At 41.3% G+C, this 20691-nt stretch overlaps 2 protein-coding genes across 5 annotated transcripts in view; one reads left to right on the top strand and one right to left on the bottom strand.

Annotated features, from left to right (window-relative positions):
• Window positions 1-958: 958 nt before the first annotated feature.
• Window positions 959-10773, bottom strand: rilpl1 (Rab interacting lysosomal protein like 1). Of its 3 annotated transcripts, none has more exons than XM_087131504.1 (7): window positions 10430-10773; window positions 9658-9793; window positions 8888-9006; window positions 7981-8247; window positions 7280-7431; window positions 6361-6456; window positions 959-2632 (listed from the first exon to the last, which is right to left on the bottom strand). In XM_087131504.1, exons 2-7 carry the CDS (start codon window positions 9743-9745, stop codon window positions 2017-2019), a joined length of 1338 nt encoding a protein of 445 aa, XP_086987630.1. In that variant the 5' UTR covers window positions 9746-9793; window positions 10430-10773; the 3' UTR covers window positions 959-2016. The 3 variants fall into 3 exon arrangements, with proteins under 3 accessions (XP_086987630.1, XP_022103739.2, XP_022103740.2); XM_022248047.2 differs by having other exon boundaries at window positions 10036-10772; XM_022248048.2 differs by lacking the exon at window positions 10430-10773 and adding an exon at window positions 9943-10052.
• A 129-nt stretch (window positions 10774-10902) lies between these two features.
• Window positions 10903-20691, top strand: part of LOC147795641 (ubiquitin carboxyl-terminal hydrolase 32-like) — a 46727-nt gene continuing 36938 nt past the window's right edge. For both annotated transcript variants that reach the window (XM_087131502.1, XM_087131503.1), the window contains exons 1-2: window positions 10903-11093; window positions 12891-13018. In XM_087131502.1, the coding sequence (XP_086987628.1) occupies window positions 11036-11093; window positions 12891-13018 (186 nt within the window). In that variant the 5' untranslated portion in view covers window positions 10903-11035. The remainder of the gene's footprint in view (window positions 11094-12890; window positions 13019-20691) is intronic.

Here is a 20691-nt window from a genome sequence, read left to right on the forward strand (position 1 = left end):
ATTTTCCACAGCTGCTAGCTGCCACAAATGAAAGTATCCCACCGTCCAAATTGCAAACAGCATCTTAATGCTGTATTGGAGGCGGTTTTCTGTTATTAGTACCTTAGTTACGATTCACAAACGTACAACAGGTTTAGTCGAGCCTATCCCAGTGATAAAACACTCTTGCCCTCTGAGGACGTTAACAACATGATTGGACGTACTGGAAATGTTACGTTCTTGTCATAGAAATTAAATGATTTGTTTTAGCAAATTGAATGTTGATCTATGAATATGTTGAAAGTTCCATGAAATGAATCGTAATAAATTTGACTGCCAAATCTTCTGAACTGGGAAAATAAAAAACCTAGGTTATATTTGACATTATTCACAGTATAAATTAAAAAACAATAGCAGGGAAAGCCTGTCTTTTTCATCATACTAATTTTTATCATAGAAAAAAAATAATCAGCACATCATTGGAGGAAAATAGGGCAAGCAAGTCTTGCCTACCAATGTGTGGTAAAGCACACCGCATCACATCAATACGGGATGTTGGAAAATGTGTGCCATGTCAAATTATGACTGCAGATGGACTTTCAAAAAAGAGTTGGGACTTGTGATCTGAAAAATTGACTTATGACTTGTCTTGAGAAAATGACTCAAGATTTGACTTGTCTCAAGAAAATGACTCATAACTTGACTTGCCTAGAAAAAGTGACTTGTTACTTATCTCAAGAAATTACTTGTGACTGAATTAAGGGGAAAAATGGGACTTGACGTGCCCTTTGGTAATGTGATTCTTGGAAAAGTTACTCGGTGACAGTCCAGACATGGCATCAATAAAGCTAAATTTAGCTGCGTTAAAGTCTCGCAAAAATAGTAAATTGGAATGCAACATAAGACAAAGCAAAGTCACCCACTTAATCCCAACAGATGACACATCACAATAAAAAAGAGACAATGCTAAAGACCAGTCTTCATTGTGGTTGAACATGTACTTCAAAAATGTAGAAATAATTCAATCTCAATCTGAAAATGAAAGCTTTCAATTTCTGAAGGCAGCAAGCATGCTGGGAGTACGAATGATTACATAAACATCACGAATACAAAATCATCACATTATGTCTTGAATAGTACACAGCGGGTTCACTAATAATAAATGTCAGCTTCGACAATTAAAATTGAACTTTATATCAGCTTCATAGCAATTGAAATTTCTTCAAGCTGAAACCAACAATTAAAAAAGCTTTCCTGTTTTGTTCATTTGAAAAACCTTATGAGTATATCTTAACAAATTTACAGGCATACACATATTTGATATGGGCATTTTAAAAAAACAGAAAAACAATTTTCAAAAATCATCGGGAATTCAGAAAACTGTCAGAAACATATCCAACACCTCAGTATTTTTTCAGACCACCAAACATACAACCTTTTAATTTCAATTTTATATTATTGCGGAAAGAAAATACTTTTCTTTTATATGTGATACGTCAGTACTGTGATCAAACATTCCATAAATTTATACTGAATACCCCTAAAGTATTTACATTCATATCAAATAAATGTTCAGTGGTAAAATCTCACTTGGTGGGTTTTAATTAGGGCAAGACTAAGTGAACTAAAAAAGTTTAAAACACTTCCCTTTTTGATCTTTTTGAACACTTCTGCTACTCAAACATTCCATAAAAAATTAAGGATTGTATTAACAAAAAGACATATAAATAGAATTATTAAAAAGCATCATATGCTACAAATAATATTTTGTAAATTGAAAACTAAAATGTTTGGCACACCCAAGGAATAACAGAACAATGTTAGAAATGAATGCATATGTATCACTCTCATATACAATATCAGCGTTTCTTGCTCAATACTGACCTTGAATTTCAAACTTAAAAACCTTGTATATTTCTGATACAACATTGAGATTATTGATTATTTTACAGTACAAGTGGTAGAGGATGAATGCTATCAAAGGTGAGCTATTTTAGCACCTCTCTGAAATTACTGCTCAGTACTTGCTCAGCAAGCTTATATTTCCACCTCTGCTTCTTCAATGTCATTGTTATTGATGAGGATTTTTGGAACATCAGTGCTTGACTCCTGACCTGTAGTCTCCGCATCACCTGCCTGTCTGTCCTCCATCATCATCTGTCCGCCCCCACTGCCCTTGGTCTCTCCAGCGCTATTGCTGTTGTTGCGGCTGATGGGCTGGCCTGGCGGGGACATGGCACTGGTGGCTGGGACCGCGGGGCCCGCATTCAGGTCCGGGCGGCACAGCGACGCGATGTCGTGGCCCAGCTCAATCAGCTGGTGGCTGTCCGTGCGGACGCAGGTCATGCGCTCCCGCTGCTTGAAGGGCTCCTTGCGCGTGGCCATGAGGACGGGCCCCGAGTAGCTCCTCCGGCGCTGGTCATCCTCTAGGGGCGTCTCCTCCGGTATCGGACTGTCCACGCGCGCCGGCGGGGACAGCGAGGGGGTCAGGCTGACAGAGTGTCCCCTCTGGTCTTCGCCAGTCACTGCCAGTGTTGCCTCATCTGCAGGGGGCAGCTCCTGCTTCGGTTTCTCCAGAAATTCCCAAGTACTTTCATCCTGGGGTTCAGGGGATGGTTTCACATTGTTCTTGCCACGAAAAAGAAATGAAAACCTGCAAAAGAGGAACAATACAGGGCAACTGTAATACTATCATCTCCCATAACTCACTACCTAATCAAGTAAACACTGGTGCACAAACCAACAAAAAACATATAAATGGAAAGGCACAGACGTAGTCAAGACTCAAGACCAGGAGCAAGTACAGCCCACACAAAAGTTGCTTCCACTATGAGCCTCGAGCTGGACCCAGAGAGGGCACAATTTTCTTAGAAATGGAGGCCCCTTTGGTTGGATCTGAACTTCCCTGGTTCACGAGCAACTATGAAATGCACACGGTATGGTCGCATCACTACCAACAAAATGAACACTCCTGACCAATATGGCTCTTTTCAACCGATGAAGGGGGGGGTTTCTGCTCGAGGTGGATAGTAAGTGATTGTCCACTACGGTACAACAATAACATAACTATAGGGAGGGGGATGGCACAGGAGAGGTAGCCCCCCTCTCCAGGTGCTTCCACAGAAATACGCAACTGCTATACTACGTTAAAGTTGTGCTGTGATTAAGGCATGCAAAATAAGTAAAAAGTAAAAACAAATGACACAAGTGAACATTGTCACTGGAGTAGAACCATAATGGACATCCAACACTTACAGTGAAAACCAAGACTGCGAGAAAGGGGGTTTTGGGCAGTGGCTCAGGCTTTCCACTGTAGCACGTCAATGTCAAGAGCTTGAAGCCACAGCCACAAAACACGCTAAATGGAGTTCCAGGCCCAATTCAACCACAGCTTGGGTGACAGTGACCATTTCAGTGAGAAGCCTGAAATAGCTGTGGTTTAATGTGGTTACAACTCAACGAAATTTATGTGCACCCGGCACCGTCACAAGGGGTGGAGGGGTTGGGAGAGATTTGGAAACCGTGATACCACCCTCTTCTTCGTTTTTTCGTCGGCAAACTCCTTGTCCTCTGAAAAAAATCACATGACTGACGGCAAAAAAGGTCACTGTGAACAGTGTCCCTATTGTAAGAATTTTGCCCTGTTCAGTCTATTCAAACAGAACCCCCTGGTGTCAGATAATTTCCACAACAGACATCCCTCCCCTTAAACTGTGCATAACATGAACATTTACCGTGGCGCTACGTAAATCATGCCTTCTGCTCATTAGCCGATGGATCAGTCTCAACGGTGCAGAATGATTTTCTAAGTGGGGGGCAGCAGTTGTGAGAGCATCACACATCAGCCATTAAAAAACCAATCAATGAACACCCTGCGCCGCTGCCAAAAGTGGGAGGGGGGGGTGTTCTGCCACCAGTGCTTAGTCTACAGACAGGACTCGCACACACCAACAAAGCTGACCAGTACAATGACAAACACATCCAGCATGCTGTTAGCTGTTTGGGTCTCACCTCTGCCGTTACAACATTCCTCACTGGCCCATTCCTTTGTCAGTCACCATTAAACGGGTTTACAAAGATCACAGGAGAAAAAAAATAAGTTACGAAAACTAGGTTTTTATCAAGGTAGAAGACAGTGAGTCAACCATGATGCCAAAGGCGTAAAAGATAGCTGTGTGGCCCCTCAAAGGATCTCCTTTGGGAAAGACATGTTGTATGTAATTGACGTGTGCACAAATTGCAGAAACTAATTTTCATCAGAATGTGCACAACCAAGTCGCAGCTTTGAATGGGGGCTGAGCACACAGCAGCAATGGCATTCCAGTGTCTACTGTGTCTCTTTCTGGGGTATTTTGCGCAGGACTTGTTCTTCTCCTCCTCCTCCTCAGATGTACTTAATTAAGATGATTCCAGTTTCGCTGTAACCATAGCAACAATGTAACCATTTGTTTTGTCCATAAAAAGTTTTGTGGGATTCATCTGAGGCTCTCTAGGCTTTTTCTCCCACTTCTGATTTTAAAATTTCCCTCCTTGTCTAAGAGCTAACACCAAGGCAGAACCAAGTTAAGTCAATCTCAGGAAACACGAAACGCAAAAGTAAACAGTTACCGGATTAAGCAGGGCTGAGGTTACTTGTCCTGTCATGAGCCTATGTAGTTTATCACATAGGTTTTTAGTTTCTTTTGCATGGAATAACTGAAACTGTTTCTATTCCCCCTGGATGGGATACCAGTCTATCACACCTTGCTCCATAGCTACCACCTGTAACTGTTTATGCTCCTGGATGGAGAGGGGCCAATCAGGGTAAAGAGGCTTGCCTGAGGCCACAACTTTTGGCCAACAGCTGGATTCAAACTCCTGACCCCTCTGATCTGTTTGTTTGACAAACCTTAAGCACCCAGCCACACTCCTCCAAAAAAGGGCAAGAATGAACTATACAGTAAATAAAAACATCAAGATGTCACCTCTGGACCCTAGCGTGTCAGGTACTTTAGTTGAAACCTTCCTGAATAAATATTCCACTCTGCAGGAGAGCCAATGTCACACCCTTTGCGCATGTACTTCACCCTCCAAGGGATATTAAAATAATAATGGCATGGATGGGCTCTACCTTGCTCAATCCTGCGACATCCTTCAAAAGAAACATTCTTGGGGATTTTGAAAGCTCTAAAAAGAGGGGTTAGCAGAATGTTGCAAATAACCACTCACACAGATCACTCAAAACTCCAACAAATTTACACAATTGTAAGCTTGTAAACTTTGCTCAAGCAGGCATGCTATTTTTGAACACTCGGATAAAATGTACTCACTAAAGAGTAAAACATTGTTCTACTGGAGCGCAAGGCTAACACATCTTGCACATGTGTGAAACACTGGGGCAACACATGGTCACACTAGATCAGATATGTGACAAAATGGCAACACAGGCCAGAAGTTTAGCATTTGAACAAAAATATTTGGAAAGACACAGTGAAACTTATTTAAGAAGTAAGCTGGTTCAATATTTAAAACAACCTAAGGCTATTCAAGAAAACAGCACATGTGTGAGTCTGCATAAGACTGTGCTTATGAGGTGGACCTTACACGTGCATCTGGATGACCTCAGACACCCTCCATTTTGGGCATGTGCTATTAGAATACTGAACTGGCTCAATGTGAAAGTTAAAGTGCATATAAAGTGTCTCTCTCAGAGGGGTTAATGATGCAATCTGTTTCCCTTGAATAGGCTGCTTTTGGAATTCAGGGCGAATTCCCTAAATTATTGTCTTGCAATTAATCATCTCTGTTTCATTGAGCATCAGCAAAAGTAAATGGATAACTAATGTTGTTTGGCATCATTATTATTTCACAGAGTCAATTTCAATGAACTTCATTTACATGTCGGCCATATTGACTTGAATTGAATAAGAGTCCATTACACATAATGAAATGTTAAGCCATATTCAAACAATTTCAAGTGAGCCATGGAACCCAACATAGTCTGACAATACCCACAGATTGTGTTGAACAATACAGGTTCAGGGAATGCGATTGAATACAGCTTTAAATAAGGTCTACTGTGCATGTCCAAAAACAATTGAGCATACGATTTACCTGCTTACAAGTAAACATCACCCTCAAAAGTCAACAGATGAATGTTGACTTTTCAACGATGCACTGTACAAACTGGCCTCTTTGGATTAACCTTTTGGTGGCGCTCTTTAATGTGAATAGCACCCATATGTACATTTTGAGACAAGCTCCTGTCCTTCATTCGATATACTTTGGTTTTCCCCAAATCACTGTATTCCCAGTGTTGTCCAAGAGCCTGTGAGAATGATTTCAGCTCGCATGGGTGGGACCCAAATCTGTGATTTCAAATGTCATAGATTTGGTACATACAGTTTCTTGATGCCAGATGGCTCTCCTTTATTCTTGGAGTTGCTTCTTGGTCGCTTTTGGTCAGCCTCTGTCAACTGGACATCGACTTCCTTGGGTCTGGAGTTAAAAAAAACATCAAGAACAGAACTGTATATGAGGATTGCGGCGTGATGCATTCATGCCCCGATTGGCAGGTTTATATTTCTTGTGAATTTATCTGTATTCCCTAAGATCAACAAGCAATCACATTAGGCTGGCGCCGATTGCATACTATTGTCTACAGACTCCAAGCAAAAATAGTAAAGGGTATGGTGATTTGAAATCAACTGGTACTTTCGGTTTTCACCTTCATGACCTGAGTTTTGAATTCACCTGCATTTCAGTCCCTCTCAAATTCTTTGGGTTTTCAATGGAATGTCATTTCCCCACCCAACAATAAAACTAGACATTTCTTCATCGTCTTCTGTCTCTGCTTCTTCAAGCCACCAAATAACTTTGTCTTTCACCAAAAAGAATTAAAGAAACCTACTCATTAAAAACAAAGAAGACACTCAGATTTGTTTTCCTCAATATATCACACAGACTCGCAAAAGAACAAAAATTTTGATGTTCACTCATGAATCCCACTTGAATACAAAATATGCTTTACACGCAAACGAAACTCTAGCAATGTCTGATTCAATTTGTTGTATGTCACAGCCCTTATGTCAAGAGCCCTTTTCTCGAACTGCTTTCCTTTTGAATTACAGAGCCTCTCCATTTCAGACTTGTAAAATACCACACTTGCTGCTATCTGCCTTCTGACTACAGTGACCTGAAATGTACTGAGACAGATGCTGCAAGGATTCCAGTGTCACGCCCCCTGACACTTTAGCTTTCGTAGTGGTCAACAAAACCGTTCAAAAATGGGGTTTCGAGCTACGGATGGACTCCCGCCCACCTGTACTGCTGTAGTTCGTCCTCCAGCTCCATCACGTCCAGCTTGAGCTCGTCCCGTTCTTGCAGGACAGTCTGGAGCTCTAGCAGTGTGAAGCGGGGTCTGTCAGGATCGCTGAGGTCAATGATCTCCTTGCCTGTCAAGTCGATGGTCACCTGGAAATATTATGACCAATGCTAAATTTAAGAAGACTCCAACCGAACACTACTATGTTCACCGAGTTTCACAGAACTCTTCGGCACGGTATAATTTTTTTTCTTTTTTCTTTGCACATAATCATGCTAAATGAAAAGAAGTTACCAGGAAAAGGTTTTCTGTAATGCGTGCACATCAGTTTAGTTAATTTCTCTCAACTGATTCTAAGCACACAGTAGAGCTAACAGAATTTACTTTGCAAACCAAATAGCTGGACGGAAGCTCTTTTAGGAAATTTTTAAATCTCATTTGTTCACTGAACTAGGTACTACCGGTCAAAACATGTCCCACTTTGAATTGAAGTTCGCTCGGTTTTTATTTCCTTCCAAAACTGATCCAGTCTATCACTGGCTGGAGTGATACTGGGGCCGTGTTAAGACTATGGCTGCATCTGAATTGTATTGTGACTTTGGCTCACTTTTTGCCATTAGGGTACCATGGCAACTAGCTTAAGCCATAGTCCATTTCAGACACGGGCTAGCCCTACTTAATCTATAATAAGTTCTTACCATATTTCCCGTGGGTACATTCTCCTCGTTTGCCTCGCCATCCAGGGCGTCGCCACCGTCGTCTGTGCTCTTCTGCTGTTGCTCGACTATCCCCTGGTGCTCGGTCAGCGTCTGCTGCTGCTGCTGTTGCTGTTTGTCCATCGCTGTCAGCTGCGACTGCAGCTGGGACTTCTCCTGGATGAAGTTCTTAGCCATGGTGTTAAGGAGTTCATTCTTGCGGCGCAGGTCGGCTGTGACCTTGGCCAGCCTGTCGACGTGCTGCTGTAGCTGTGACCACAACAAAGAATCTGGAATAAACTCAGACCTTGAATCCGTCATTCCCAATAATTTTAGCAAGGACACACCTTAAATGTCACACAATCTCATAATGTGCATGAAAAAGCCCAACAGAAAGTAACAGTGGCTGGGTTCTACCTCCCTGTGAGATTTGGAAGGATCTTGGAAGTTTAAGATTAAGTGACCTTGACTAGCTGTTAAACATAACACTCTGCTGCAGTAAGAATCAAAGGATAGCATTACAAACTTGAAAATTTTACAAAATTTACAAAAGTCATTATAAGTCATCACAAGTCATAATAAGTCATTACACGTCATCACAAGTCATCATAAGTCTAGGTAACATGTCATTACAAGTCATAAGATGTCATCACAATTTATCACACGTCATCATAAGTCATTACAAGTCATCACAAGCCATCATAAGACATCAGAATTCATCACAAGTCATCAACAGTCATTAATGAGTCATCATAGGTCTAGATCACAAGTCCATCTCAAATCATACATGTACATGTAGTTGAAAGTCATAAGATACTCAAAAGAATGGAACCTGCCATTGCCCTTCTCCCTTTTACTGGTAAATGGCTTGTGGCTGACTCCATTTTTCACTCTGCTAAACCATACTTACAGCCTCCACCTCCAACGTCCGCGTGGCTATCTCATCATCCTTGGCTCTTATGGCGTCCCTCTGCTTATCCACTGTCTCCTTCAACTGATAGAGGACCTGCAAGGCCTCCTGCTCTTGGGCTGCAGCGAGGAACGAAAAAGACAGATCACCATCACTGCCACTCTAGTTATTGCTACAATCTCAAGAATTTCATGGCCACAGTTGTTGTCACTGTCATGAGAGTGACCTGAGGGCAGATCCAGAACCATATTTTTGGCAGGGGGGAACTTGTTTCTTTGGGGGGGAGACTAATCAGAATTTTTTTCACGTAACCTTTTACGGCCCTTTTGGGGGTGAAGCTACAATTTAGGGCTTTTTGGGGAGGAAGGGAAATAAAAAGTCCAAAAGATTTTTTACTCTTTATGTTTGATCCTGACACACAGATCCAACCTTCTTGTCAGCACGGTCAGGATTCTCATCACTGTCATCATCATTAAGGTAAATGAGAAAGAAGTATGACAGATACTTGAACGCCAGTCTCCGTGTGCTCAGCACCCATGTTCAAGTTTTGTGCAGATTCAGATGAAAAGTGGCGTGTAATCCATTTTACCAGTATCCATTTCACTGAATGCTACATGTAGCAAAAACGGCTCACACGAAGCCACATGCATGTAGCGCATCCTGTACTTATGCTGGTACAGAGTCAATGGATGGGAGAAGGGAGGGACCCGGCTGACAGATTGGGGAGGGACAAATTGAACGATTCCATGTCCCTAACTCCATTCTGATACCTTTCTCCTTGTCAACTATGCCTTCCTTCTCACTCAGCTGTGCCATCAACATGTTGTTCTGCTGTTCCAGTCTCTTTGCCACTGTCATCCAGTCATGTATTTCTTTCTGCCTCTGTTCATCGAGTTGTTTTACATCCTACAAGTTAAAACAAGACATGGAAAATATAGTTCTAATGAACACAAAGGAGTCTTCACAAAATCTTTCAATACAAGCAGTTCCCCCACTGTCTCCTTTGTATCTTTTACTTCACAACTTTATACACACTTTCATTTCAAAATACCCACATGCAACCATCCTCTCTCTCCGTCTCCACCGGGCACCCCTGAGCACTGTGCTCATGGCTATATACACCAAGATGGTCTCATCGACACACTTGCCATTATAAGACGCAGGTTTTCATCTGAGGCGACCACACTTGCGTGCTTAGCCAGTTGCAGCTGCTCCTGCAGTTGCTGCAGCTCGCCGATCCCTTTCTCGCGCTGCTTGATGCACAACTCCAGTTGCTCCAAGACCCGCACCACCTTGGGCATCAGCTCCGCCACCAGGTCACTCCCAACAGCATTGATGAGTTTCTCCAAGTCTTTCCCAATATCAGCAGCCCATTCATAAACCTCAATCACAGTGATTTCTGCCATGTTTGTACTAGGCCTTAGCTTATATAGATACAAGTGTGACCTCACATTTAAAATGGGGATATAATACAGCCTGAAGGAGCCACTAATTGGAAGAAATCTCGTCAGAAAAGAGTTAATTTGTAATTTGCAGTTTCACCTTGGTTCCACACTCTGCAGAGATTTCCACAAGTTCAGTGTTATCAGATTAGACATATTCGATTGAATTACAAACTCGGCAATGCGGGACTTGTTGAACTTGAGCTTCATTGTGCATGATTGAGGTCTTCATTCCTGCCAAGAAAGAGATGTTCCTTTACCAGCTGTCTCAAGAAAAATCGTAGATTAAGAGCACAGAGCAGTAAAGCCAGACACTGAAAATGCAACTTAACTGACTTGCAGTTGTAAGACAATCAAACAAATTAAGAAACCAATTTCAGACGTCAATGAAAACCTCACGAGTCACGTTTATTAGGTTGGCCGTGTCCGAATTGATTGGCTATGGCTAGCAATAACACGAGAACCTAAGGAAGTCACAGAATATCGGCGGCAGCCGTTTCACGTTTTGTGTGCTATAGCTGGCCGTAGCCAAGTTTACCGACACGACCGGCCAGCCTCAGTCGCCTTTTCAATGTCATGTGACATCACAGAGCGCAACATGGCGGCGGTTCTGTTGTGGGCACGTCGATAGCGAGTGTGAGGCCAACCCCTTAAAAATCGTGGAATTTGTCGAGTCGCAGGACTCGGACAGCGTCCGATTTTCAGCATGGGGAACAAGGACAGCAGGCCCTCGATAATCCCCTACGAAGATGCCATCAGAAGAGGTTTGTTGCCGTGTTTGCCGTGTCGATTTTGACTCGGGGGTGTAACACAAATTGACGCAACAATCATTGACAGTCATGACACTGTGCGTGTTGTGTTGCTTGGCGCATGGAGGTAGAATCACATGCTTGACGTGACATAGGCCTACATGTAGGCCCACTTACTTGACGTGATAGGCCTAAGTCATCCTCATGTTTGCAGCACCACGCCTGTGGTAATGTGTGAGTTGGGCCCCATGGTTGGGCCTAAGCCCTAAGTACATTTGTGCTGCAACAATTACATAAATTCTCACATGGATTTTTTTGGTTTGAGCTCGATTGCTAAACCACATGTAGGCCTATAAACCCGGGGAAAATGTTCTATCCTGCGGACAACAATTGCATTGTTTTATTCCTCCATGGTCTAGGTCTGTGCCCCTGTGCACAAACCTAGGCCTGTGAGACTTGTATAAAAAACCCTAACAAATTCCCAACATTCCTAAGCATTTTCTAAGTAAACTCTTCAGAATTTTTGAAGCTGAAGTTCTCTTTTTAGGACGTTATCAATTTCTGATGGCTGTTATAACATTTTACTGGAAAATAAGTGTTGTCTAAAGGGCCTATGGAACTGTTTCTGAACTGAGTAATATCTGGTGAATATTTGGAAGAAATATTAGGATTGAGTACACTTTGAGTGTACACTCAAAATACAAAAGATGTTAAAATATTCTAGAGGTTTAACATTTTTGCTTAATGCAATCTGGCATTCATTTTTGTTGTGAATGATGCCTGTTACATATGAGTAGGATTACTGTTTTTGTCCCTTTCAACATCCATGTACTTTTTGAGAAAAGGTAGATTCTATAACAATAAGCATTGCTTGTTTTCAGTGCCCCAACATCAGTCTACATTTTTACATACATGTACATGTAGGTTGGACCATATAATTATGTTATTGAACTATATAATTATGCATACCTGTATGAAAGTTCCAGTAGGTGACAGCAGCCTCTATAAAGTTTGGCTAAACGTTTAAACAGTGTGGGAATATTTTGTAAATGTTTTTCAAATTAAATGTAAATTCCCACCGTTAATAAGAATGCCTGCAGGGGACAGCATTTCTGTCACTTTGGTGACATCCGATGCTCTTCAATGTATTTATTTCATGTAGGATTTTAATCCAACTGTCAAGCTGCACAAGTGAAGCCATAAAACAAAGTTTGGTCAGTGTACTAAGTGTGCTAATTATATCGAAATGCCAGTTTGGTTTCTGGACAGTTTCGGGAATATAACACAGTGTTTTATGTTCATGCAGTTTAGTGAGTTAAGTAATTAATAAAAAATACCGTACATGTATGTACCAGACATGAATTATGCAGTGTTCTGCTGCTGTCCTGCATCAATAAGTTTGTGCTGACTTGCGATATCCTTTCTGTATGCGCGAATCATAGGCACGCTTTTTGATAATAGACACCAAAATAAAAAAGAGCAAATGCAAGAACTTTAGTAGATCTATCTTGTATAAAGTCTTGAATATTTATTACAATTTGATTTACAAAGGAGCAAAAATAGAGAGATGGACTCACATTTACTGGCGTTCACAGCGTAACAGTGACATAATATCAAATACATGCAAATGTTGTCTTATCTTGGACAAGTGGGTATTCTGTTAACACCTGACAGTTACTCCTTCTGAAATTAGAGCCCCAGTACATGTTTATGGTTTTTAATGGTTAAACTGTAGATTTTCCAAGGGTAAGTGCTTCTTTTTCTTCCTGATGTTTCCAAATGATCTAATCAACCCACGTCTCTCTTTCTTAGTTACTGAGGAAGAATTCAAGCGGATTAGGGAGGCTTTTAAACGATACTCCACCCCCGCTGGGTACATGAGCCGGCCCGTCTTTGTGAAGGATGTACTTGGAGATGGGATGCCACCAAAACTTGGAGAGGTGAGAAAACATCTGGTTCTGCATTTTGGTTTCAAATTACAGTGGAACGCCACTATAAGGAACATGACGGGGTCCACGCTAAATGTTCGGTACACTGGTCTTTCGGTATAGCGAAACGTTTCGTTGCCATGTTGAATAGCTCCCTCTCTTGTCTAACTAAATTGCCCCCTCTTGTGATACTATGATTCGCTGTTTTCGTGATGTTTTGCATTCACGTTTGAGGTTTCTAGAAATGTATCTGTTAATTATTTTGGGTTTTTATTAAATCTTGAGTTAGAAAATTGATATTTACATGTAGTTTATCCTGAAAGTCGTGAAGCTACCTCTCAGGATCGATCTCTGATACATGCTGTGGGGAATCTCTGTTGATTTGCAACCACATAATGTTCGGTAGGTTTGTGCACAAAATATTGGGAGCCAAGGACAGTGTTTGGTACAGCCAAATGTTCGGTATAGCAGTGTTCAGTATAGCAACGCTCCACTGTATTCATCTCCAGTGGAGACGCTTTTTTGAAGGTTCTAGAACTTCAGCCTTGCGTTGCTTACTGAATGCATCCCGAAAAGTTGGAAAGCTGTTGACCTTGGAAAAGCATAAAGGAGGATACGTAAGTCATCACTAGAGTGTAGAAGATAAATACTGTCTAGAAACCAAAGATCGTATAGTGCCGCGAAGCGGTGCAAGATGGCGAACTTCACCGTGAATACACATAAAACGTTGTAATCGCATAGGCGCCATTTGAGCAAGCAATGCGCGTGCGCAATGCACATTAATGCATACGCGCAGGCGCCACGGCAGGCACGTGCACCTGGTGAGCCTGCGCCTAAGCATTACCGTAAACTACGCAGGTGTATCGCTTGCTCAGATGGCGCCCATGGTAATTACATCTTTTTGGCAGAGTTATCCATCTTGCACCTTCGGCGCTATACGATCTTTGCTAGAAACCATTTAAAATACCTGGTATGATGAGTTAAAACTGGCTGTGGCTGATGGACAGTTGTTAAGAAATGCTGGCTGCCGAGCAACCTGCCCCCCCCCAGATGTGCCATTGCTGTCAACGTGTTGTAGTTAAAAACTGCAGTGTATTTGGAATAGATCTTATTCAAGTTCCATTTGGAATTGATTAAAAATTTACCCCACCAAAAAAAATGATATTTTAACAAAGATGTGGACAAATGTACTTGTGAAGAGGGTTTCATCTAGGATTACAATATTTGCCTGTCCCCAAAATATTTTAGAAATTGACACCCTTTGTTGCTATCTTGGGCCATGTATGGTATTTCCACTTGGGTCAATATGCCAACCATTGTTACAGATTTACATGAAAGTGAGGGCTTGTAAATTTTTGAACAAGCAAAAACTGCCTGTCCAAATTCATTCTTGCCTGTGCTCAGGACAGGTTCTTATGAGACGCTACTTGTTAACTGTAAACTTAATTGTTACTGCAAGTGTGGTTATATCCTCATCAAGTTAGTTTTTGGAAGTGAATATTAGGGTATTGGAACAGGGGATAAAAAAAATTGGAAGTTTCCCATTTGAGTTGAATTTCAAGTCCTATCACAACCTTGGAAGTAGTCATTCAGTTTCTTTGAATGGCCAAGTCTGTTTTACAAAATATGTTTCATTACCCAAGTTCAGAGACGCATTGTTTTCAAGGGGACAAAGAGGATGTGTTCATTATCAACATGTGTCATGATGTCGGCACAACTTTGCCCTTATCCACCAGCCAATCGATTCCTTGTTATTTGCTCTTGAGCAAATTAATTCCCAGAGTGCCAGGTATTTGGCAGAATGCCAGCATTAATTGGCTTGATGTCTTCAGCTTAGCAACCCTTAAGCCCCTGTGTCTAGGTGATGAACTGGCATACATTTACATGTACCGGGTACCTGAATCAGTGCTTGTATTTGTGATATTATACCATGCATTGCATGTAGATGCATGTACATGTACGGTATACATATACATGCACATGTACATGTAAGTACGTGCATACATAAATGTACATGGGTTTTCTTCATTGATAAGCCCTAGTGGATTCTTTTTTTTCTTGAAATCCTCACAATAAAAAATGACACCAATTATGTACATCTACAGTCCATATTTTGGGACTTTTACGAAAACGTCATTTTTAGTCCCAAAACACACCGGTATTTACTTGGTGGTAATATATTTATATATATCATTATCATATATTTTTAAATTGTAATCTCTTGCCCGAGAGAAAAAATTCCCAATCTGTCACTTCCAAAGGGAAAGAGGATTAGGCTTGTATGACAATGTCATTTTTGCCGGCAAGTGATAATCTCAGCTGACAGTTCTGAGAGTCCGTGAAGAAAAGAAAAGAATTGCTTGAGGAAGACACTTGTCAGTCATTAATGCATTAAAGCTTGCCCAAAGTGACTGATTAACATAAAAAAAAAATCTATTTGCAATCCTGGGAACTTTGTACAATGTGTAAATGAACACCTGCATGTATGTACCTGCATTTATACAAATTCGGTCCGGACCCGACAATTTTTTGTAACCCTTTTTCAAGGTGAAAATAGCAGACCTTGAAATGATTCCTAGTCAAATTGGTTTCTTTTTCATTTTTAATTGGATTTTTCATGAAAACAAATGTCACAGTATGTATTTTAATACATGTAGAAAAAATTATAAAATTACTTTTTGCTCTCAAACAAAATCGTTCAAAATTCATGGTGTAAATCAAAACTGTTATCTTTAAAATAATGTGGCATTGCCTTCAAGCATTGCATTTCCCTTTGTTTCTTGAATATCCAACTTTCGCATACATGTACACGTAGATCAAGCATACACCAACATCCTTTGACATGTATGATGACAATAAAGAGTCTTTTGTGGGTTCTGTGCACCGGTACAATTAACCGGTACACATATTTCTTTGTGATGAAGGAATGTCAACTCCACAATGGCCCTCATATTGCTCTTGCAAATTTTTTTCTCCATATCAATCAGCATTTGATTCAGTTTTCCTGACCATGTCTGTTTTTGTTCCACCCGGCTTCTTTCCCCTCTAGTTGTTGCATGCATATTAGATTGCCTCTTAATCCCTGCTGGAGAGGCTTGTTACACACACCCGATGCCCCGGCCAATCTAGTTACGCCAGCGATAATTACCGCGACCACTGCTGTGTCGGGATTTTGACTTGATGATGGTGCGTTGGATATCCCAAGCACTGTCTCATGCACTCGCAACCGACGCCTTCCTTTTCTCCGCATTCACCCTCGGCGCTGATTTATTCCTATTGGATCCTCGGCGTCTGGTCCCATTGTAGAGCTTCTTGGCTCCGTCTTATCGAGTTTCCTGTCCTCACGGACATATTGATTTTTTGGGGGGGAGGGGAGAGGGTGTGTGGCAGAAAAACCTAAGCCTTGCAGTGGTCAGGTCTGTTCTGACCAGTTATCCATGGCAAGAGTAAACATTGACCTTCCTTGGAGATGGATCATCAGCTTGCTGTACACACCTGTTTGTTGGTCAGGGAACTCAGTGCATGCCTGTGTAATGTTACATGCACATCATGTGTAATATTACATCATGTGTAATATTACACTTCCGGTACACATACTTCTCATTTACACAGGATCTAAAAAAAAACCCCAAACAACAGAGAAAACAGAATGTACATACATATTTCCGTGTTTATGTAGTCACATGCATACAATTTACTGGTACATGTAACGTGTATATGTGGGTTTACTCAGTCACATACATGTAAATGTACACCATGTACACCGTACGTGTCGGCTATCATTACTGTATCACATATGGCTGCATACACCTGCAATGTCCATTGAGAAATATGACACATTTTTACAAACACACATGTACAAGTACACATGTCAATCGCAGCTCAGTCAAAATACCGGTACAATACCGTATTTCCCGCACTGTAGTTGCTGGGACATACCGGTATTGTACATGCACACTCGATATTTCACCTATGGGGACCAAAAACGTATTCAGTAATGTCCCCACAACTCATTTCAAATTTCCCTAACAACAGAACTTGTCCCCTGAACGCAGTGAATGCCTACCCATTTTTACGCACAGTGTGTAGTGCCTCACATGTGAAGCACTGGAACCTGTTTGTGCATGTACAGTGTACACGTATGCACATGTGTACTGTGTACCTGTACCAGAAGGCACTTCTTCTGTATTCACTGTGCATTCCACAGTGTCTACTCTCTACATATGTACATTGTGGACATAAAATGTCTTGATATTGGAGCAAATGGAAGGTTTTAACAAATTGGCACTTTACATTTACCCATTTCCGTACTTTCAAAGAGTGACTGATATTGTCTTTGACTTTCTTCAGGTAATACGTGTAATTGTGCTAGGACATTTAATGTTGTACCATGTTTTCGTTTTTTTTTTTTTTTTTTTGCAATTTGGGAAGAGCTACATGTAACATACCATATTAGTACTAGTACGTACAATTCGTATCAGGCTTGGGCGAATCCATGCTAGAATCGGGTAGAATCCATTCCAAATTTGGAATCGGAGTTGCGATTCCACTTTTTTGTGGAAATGAATTTTAGAACTCATGGTCACTTCTATATAAATTGGAAAACTTGAAAGCCAGCGGGCTACGTAGATTGATAACCTTTTCCCATAAATGATGTGCTTCCATCAAGTTAAAATTTCTGATTTAAAAATCTGTAATGGTAATAAATCTTTTATGTTTCTGATAATTAGGGGATAATTTTTAATGACACAAGTGTTTAGGAAAAAACTTGCAAACTGTGCATTTTGCATTTAATTCCGGGTATACTCAACATGGCATTCACACATGTAAAAATTGGAATCAATTCCAAGTGGAATCGCGATTCCTGGATGGAATTGGAATCAATTCCCAAAGTGCTGGAATCGCCCAACTCTAATTTGTATATCATAAGGGAACTACAGATTTGGTGGTGACAGACAAATGTGTACATTAACAACTACCCAGACTGCTGGTACATTGTTAACCATATGGCCCAGTTCTAGTACCAGAGTAGCCAGACAGTATCCAGTTTTATTATGGTTTTTGTAGACAGCTGTTCATTTTTGCAGCTTAGTGCTGTTGTATGCTGAAGTTTGAGTTCAAGTGCAAGTGCCACTGCATGTACATTTACATGTACTTTACCTAAGGCCTGAAATTCCACTGTGGATTAAAGACGTTAGATTGGGAGTTTCTATAGTGGGTAAATACATGTATTTGGTGTTTGTCCAAGTTGGGCATATTTGATGTCAGACTCAAATGTATTGGAGTGCATCAGTGTGAAGGGTGGGACCCAAAACCATACCAGGCAGAAAGCCGGCAATGCAGAAGTTCTTCCATTATATACATGTATGTTATGCCTGTACTGTACATGTACATGTACAAGTACAAGACTGTGAAAACTTGCAATAAGTGAAAAACAGATACCTTTATGAAGAATGGTCAAAGCTAACATCAATTTTTGATTGGGATTCAATATATAACTTACTATTGCAAAATTGTCCTACGGAAAATGTTGAACTTCAGTCAGACACTTTTAGGTGCAATATTGTATTAATTGTGCAGTGCATACGAGTACATGTACGAGTACGAGTTCTCTTCATTTTGTGTGCTCTACTGAATTGCAAGAGAAAATGCTCTGCTTTGATCCCGTCTGAATGAATATTTGGAGAAAAAAAGAAGTGAAAACTTGCCCCGGAGCATCATCTCATATCAGAATTCATGGCCGCGTCTTGAGTGCAGAGACCCAGGGAGATGCAACGATTGGTCAGGGGCCCGAAACCCAAGCGCGGGGCTTTCCGCAAGATCAAAAGCCGTAATACGCCGCATTTATGCAGCCCCGAGGCATTTTCGTTTTTTTTTTTTGCCATGGATCAAAAGGGGCAAGCGGGGATAGAATGTCAGCGGACGGTGAGACTGTATCAGGTGTGCAGATGAGACTTCGGAGGATTGCTCTTTTGTCAAAGCCACCCTTGATGAGGTTGCACTATCTAGCATGTACATAATTTACATGTGTATCGGTGTCATTGACCCATAGATGCTCGAGTCGTACCGTAGTAAATGTACAATTTGTACATGTATGTACCTAGGGATTTCAGTATAGGTAATTGCACCCACTGGACTGAGTCCTTAAGGCATTGCTGTAGTGCTTGCTTTGATGGAAGGAGACCATTGGTCTATCGTTTTTTTTCTCATTTACCGACCTACTAATCTTACGCGCTCCATTTGGAAGTCTGATTTGGAGTCAAGTGCTCATCTTCACGATTTGCAACATTCGTCTGCAGTGCAGTCTTTTTTTGTCTTACACTCTCCGTGCATTTAAGGGGGAGTGCGCCCAAGTGGCCAGAATGTGCTGACTTTATACTGGCCGTTTGTTGTGTCCCTGGGCAAGCCACTCTACCCCTGGGGTGTCTAGCAATCCCATCAATGGAGGGAGGAAGAATGGAATAACCTCATCGGGTCCATTTTTTCAAAAAAGGAAGGGGGGAAGCTTGCCAAATGGAGATGAGACCTGAACATACATGTACGTATGCGGTGCATTCAAGTGAGGTATATATTTACCGGTACATGTAGTACGTGGATGCCAGTTTGGGTCATACAGTTGTTCAATAACCTGTAGAAAGTCGAAGGAGAGACCAGAAAAAGGCAAGCTACATGTACATGACCGTGCCCCCCCAAAAAGAAAATGGGGTGGGGGAAAGGAAGGGCATGTGTTGTGCACCTTTCTTCTTCCCCCCTTCCCTGGTCTGCCATTACCTCGATCGTTTTTTGATGAAAGGAAGTGGGAGATAACGCTTTACGGGGGACATGTGCCAATATAGTGGCGAGGTACATACTGTACTGTAGCACATGTAAGCCAAGTATATTATACCCTCCACTGATATTGGCTGAGGCTAATAAGACAAGAAAGATTTCTTTACTTAAGCAAACACGTTTTTTAGTTCATGCTACACATGTATAAATGCACAGGTGTTACTTGACATGTCTGTATGTTTAACATTTAGCTGCATGTACATGTATGGGGTGCACTGTATGCATAAACATGTTCTGTACCTTTATGTCAAATGATAAAAATGAATGGTTTTCGTTACCCGTTCCTGTTAGTTTCTTAACGCCAATTCTAAAGCATTTTTTCTCTTCCATCGGTAGTCATATTCACATAATCTACAAAATACGTACATGTACCGCAAGTTTACCATTTTGATGACCCGTTGCACAAGTACACTGAACGTAGTTTTCAGTAGTATCTTAAAGATTTTGCACAGTTACATGTACATGTATCTGCACAAACGTTTACTTAAAATAATCAGAAACATTGTTTTCCTTCTGTCCTTCATGGCACCCACACAGTTGCACACATGTAGTAGAAATGTGCATGTCATGACCACAGCAACTATCCTATATCTACTGAAGGTGCACGCATGTAGGGTACCATTTCAGGTACAGTACCAGTACACTGTTTACAGACATTTTTATGCTCATCCGGTGCACGTTCTCCAACCGCCTGCATCAATCAAGCAAGACATTGTGAATGTAAAAAGGCACTAAACACTGCAGGACCCTAAATCCTCTTGGTCATTTCACCGTGATGGGGTAACCCTTGAAATGCAGCCGTCAGGATATGATGATACTTGAACCTGTGTAAGTACGGCTGTTTGACACAACAGTAT

The sequence above is a fragment of the Acanthaster planci genome, unplaced genomic scaffold, assembly GCF_054643075.1.
Source record: "Acanthaster planci isolate LZ-2023a unplaced genomic scaffold, COTS_SCS Contig1, whole genome shotgun sequence".
Taxonomy (NCBI): domain Eukaryota; kingdom Metazoa; phylum Echinodermata; class Asteroidea; order Valvatida; family Acanthasteridae; genus Acanthaster; species Acanthaster planci.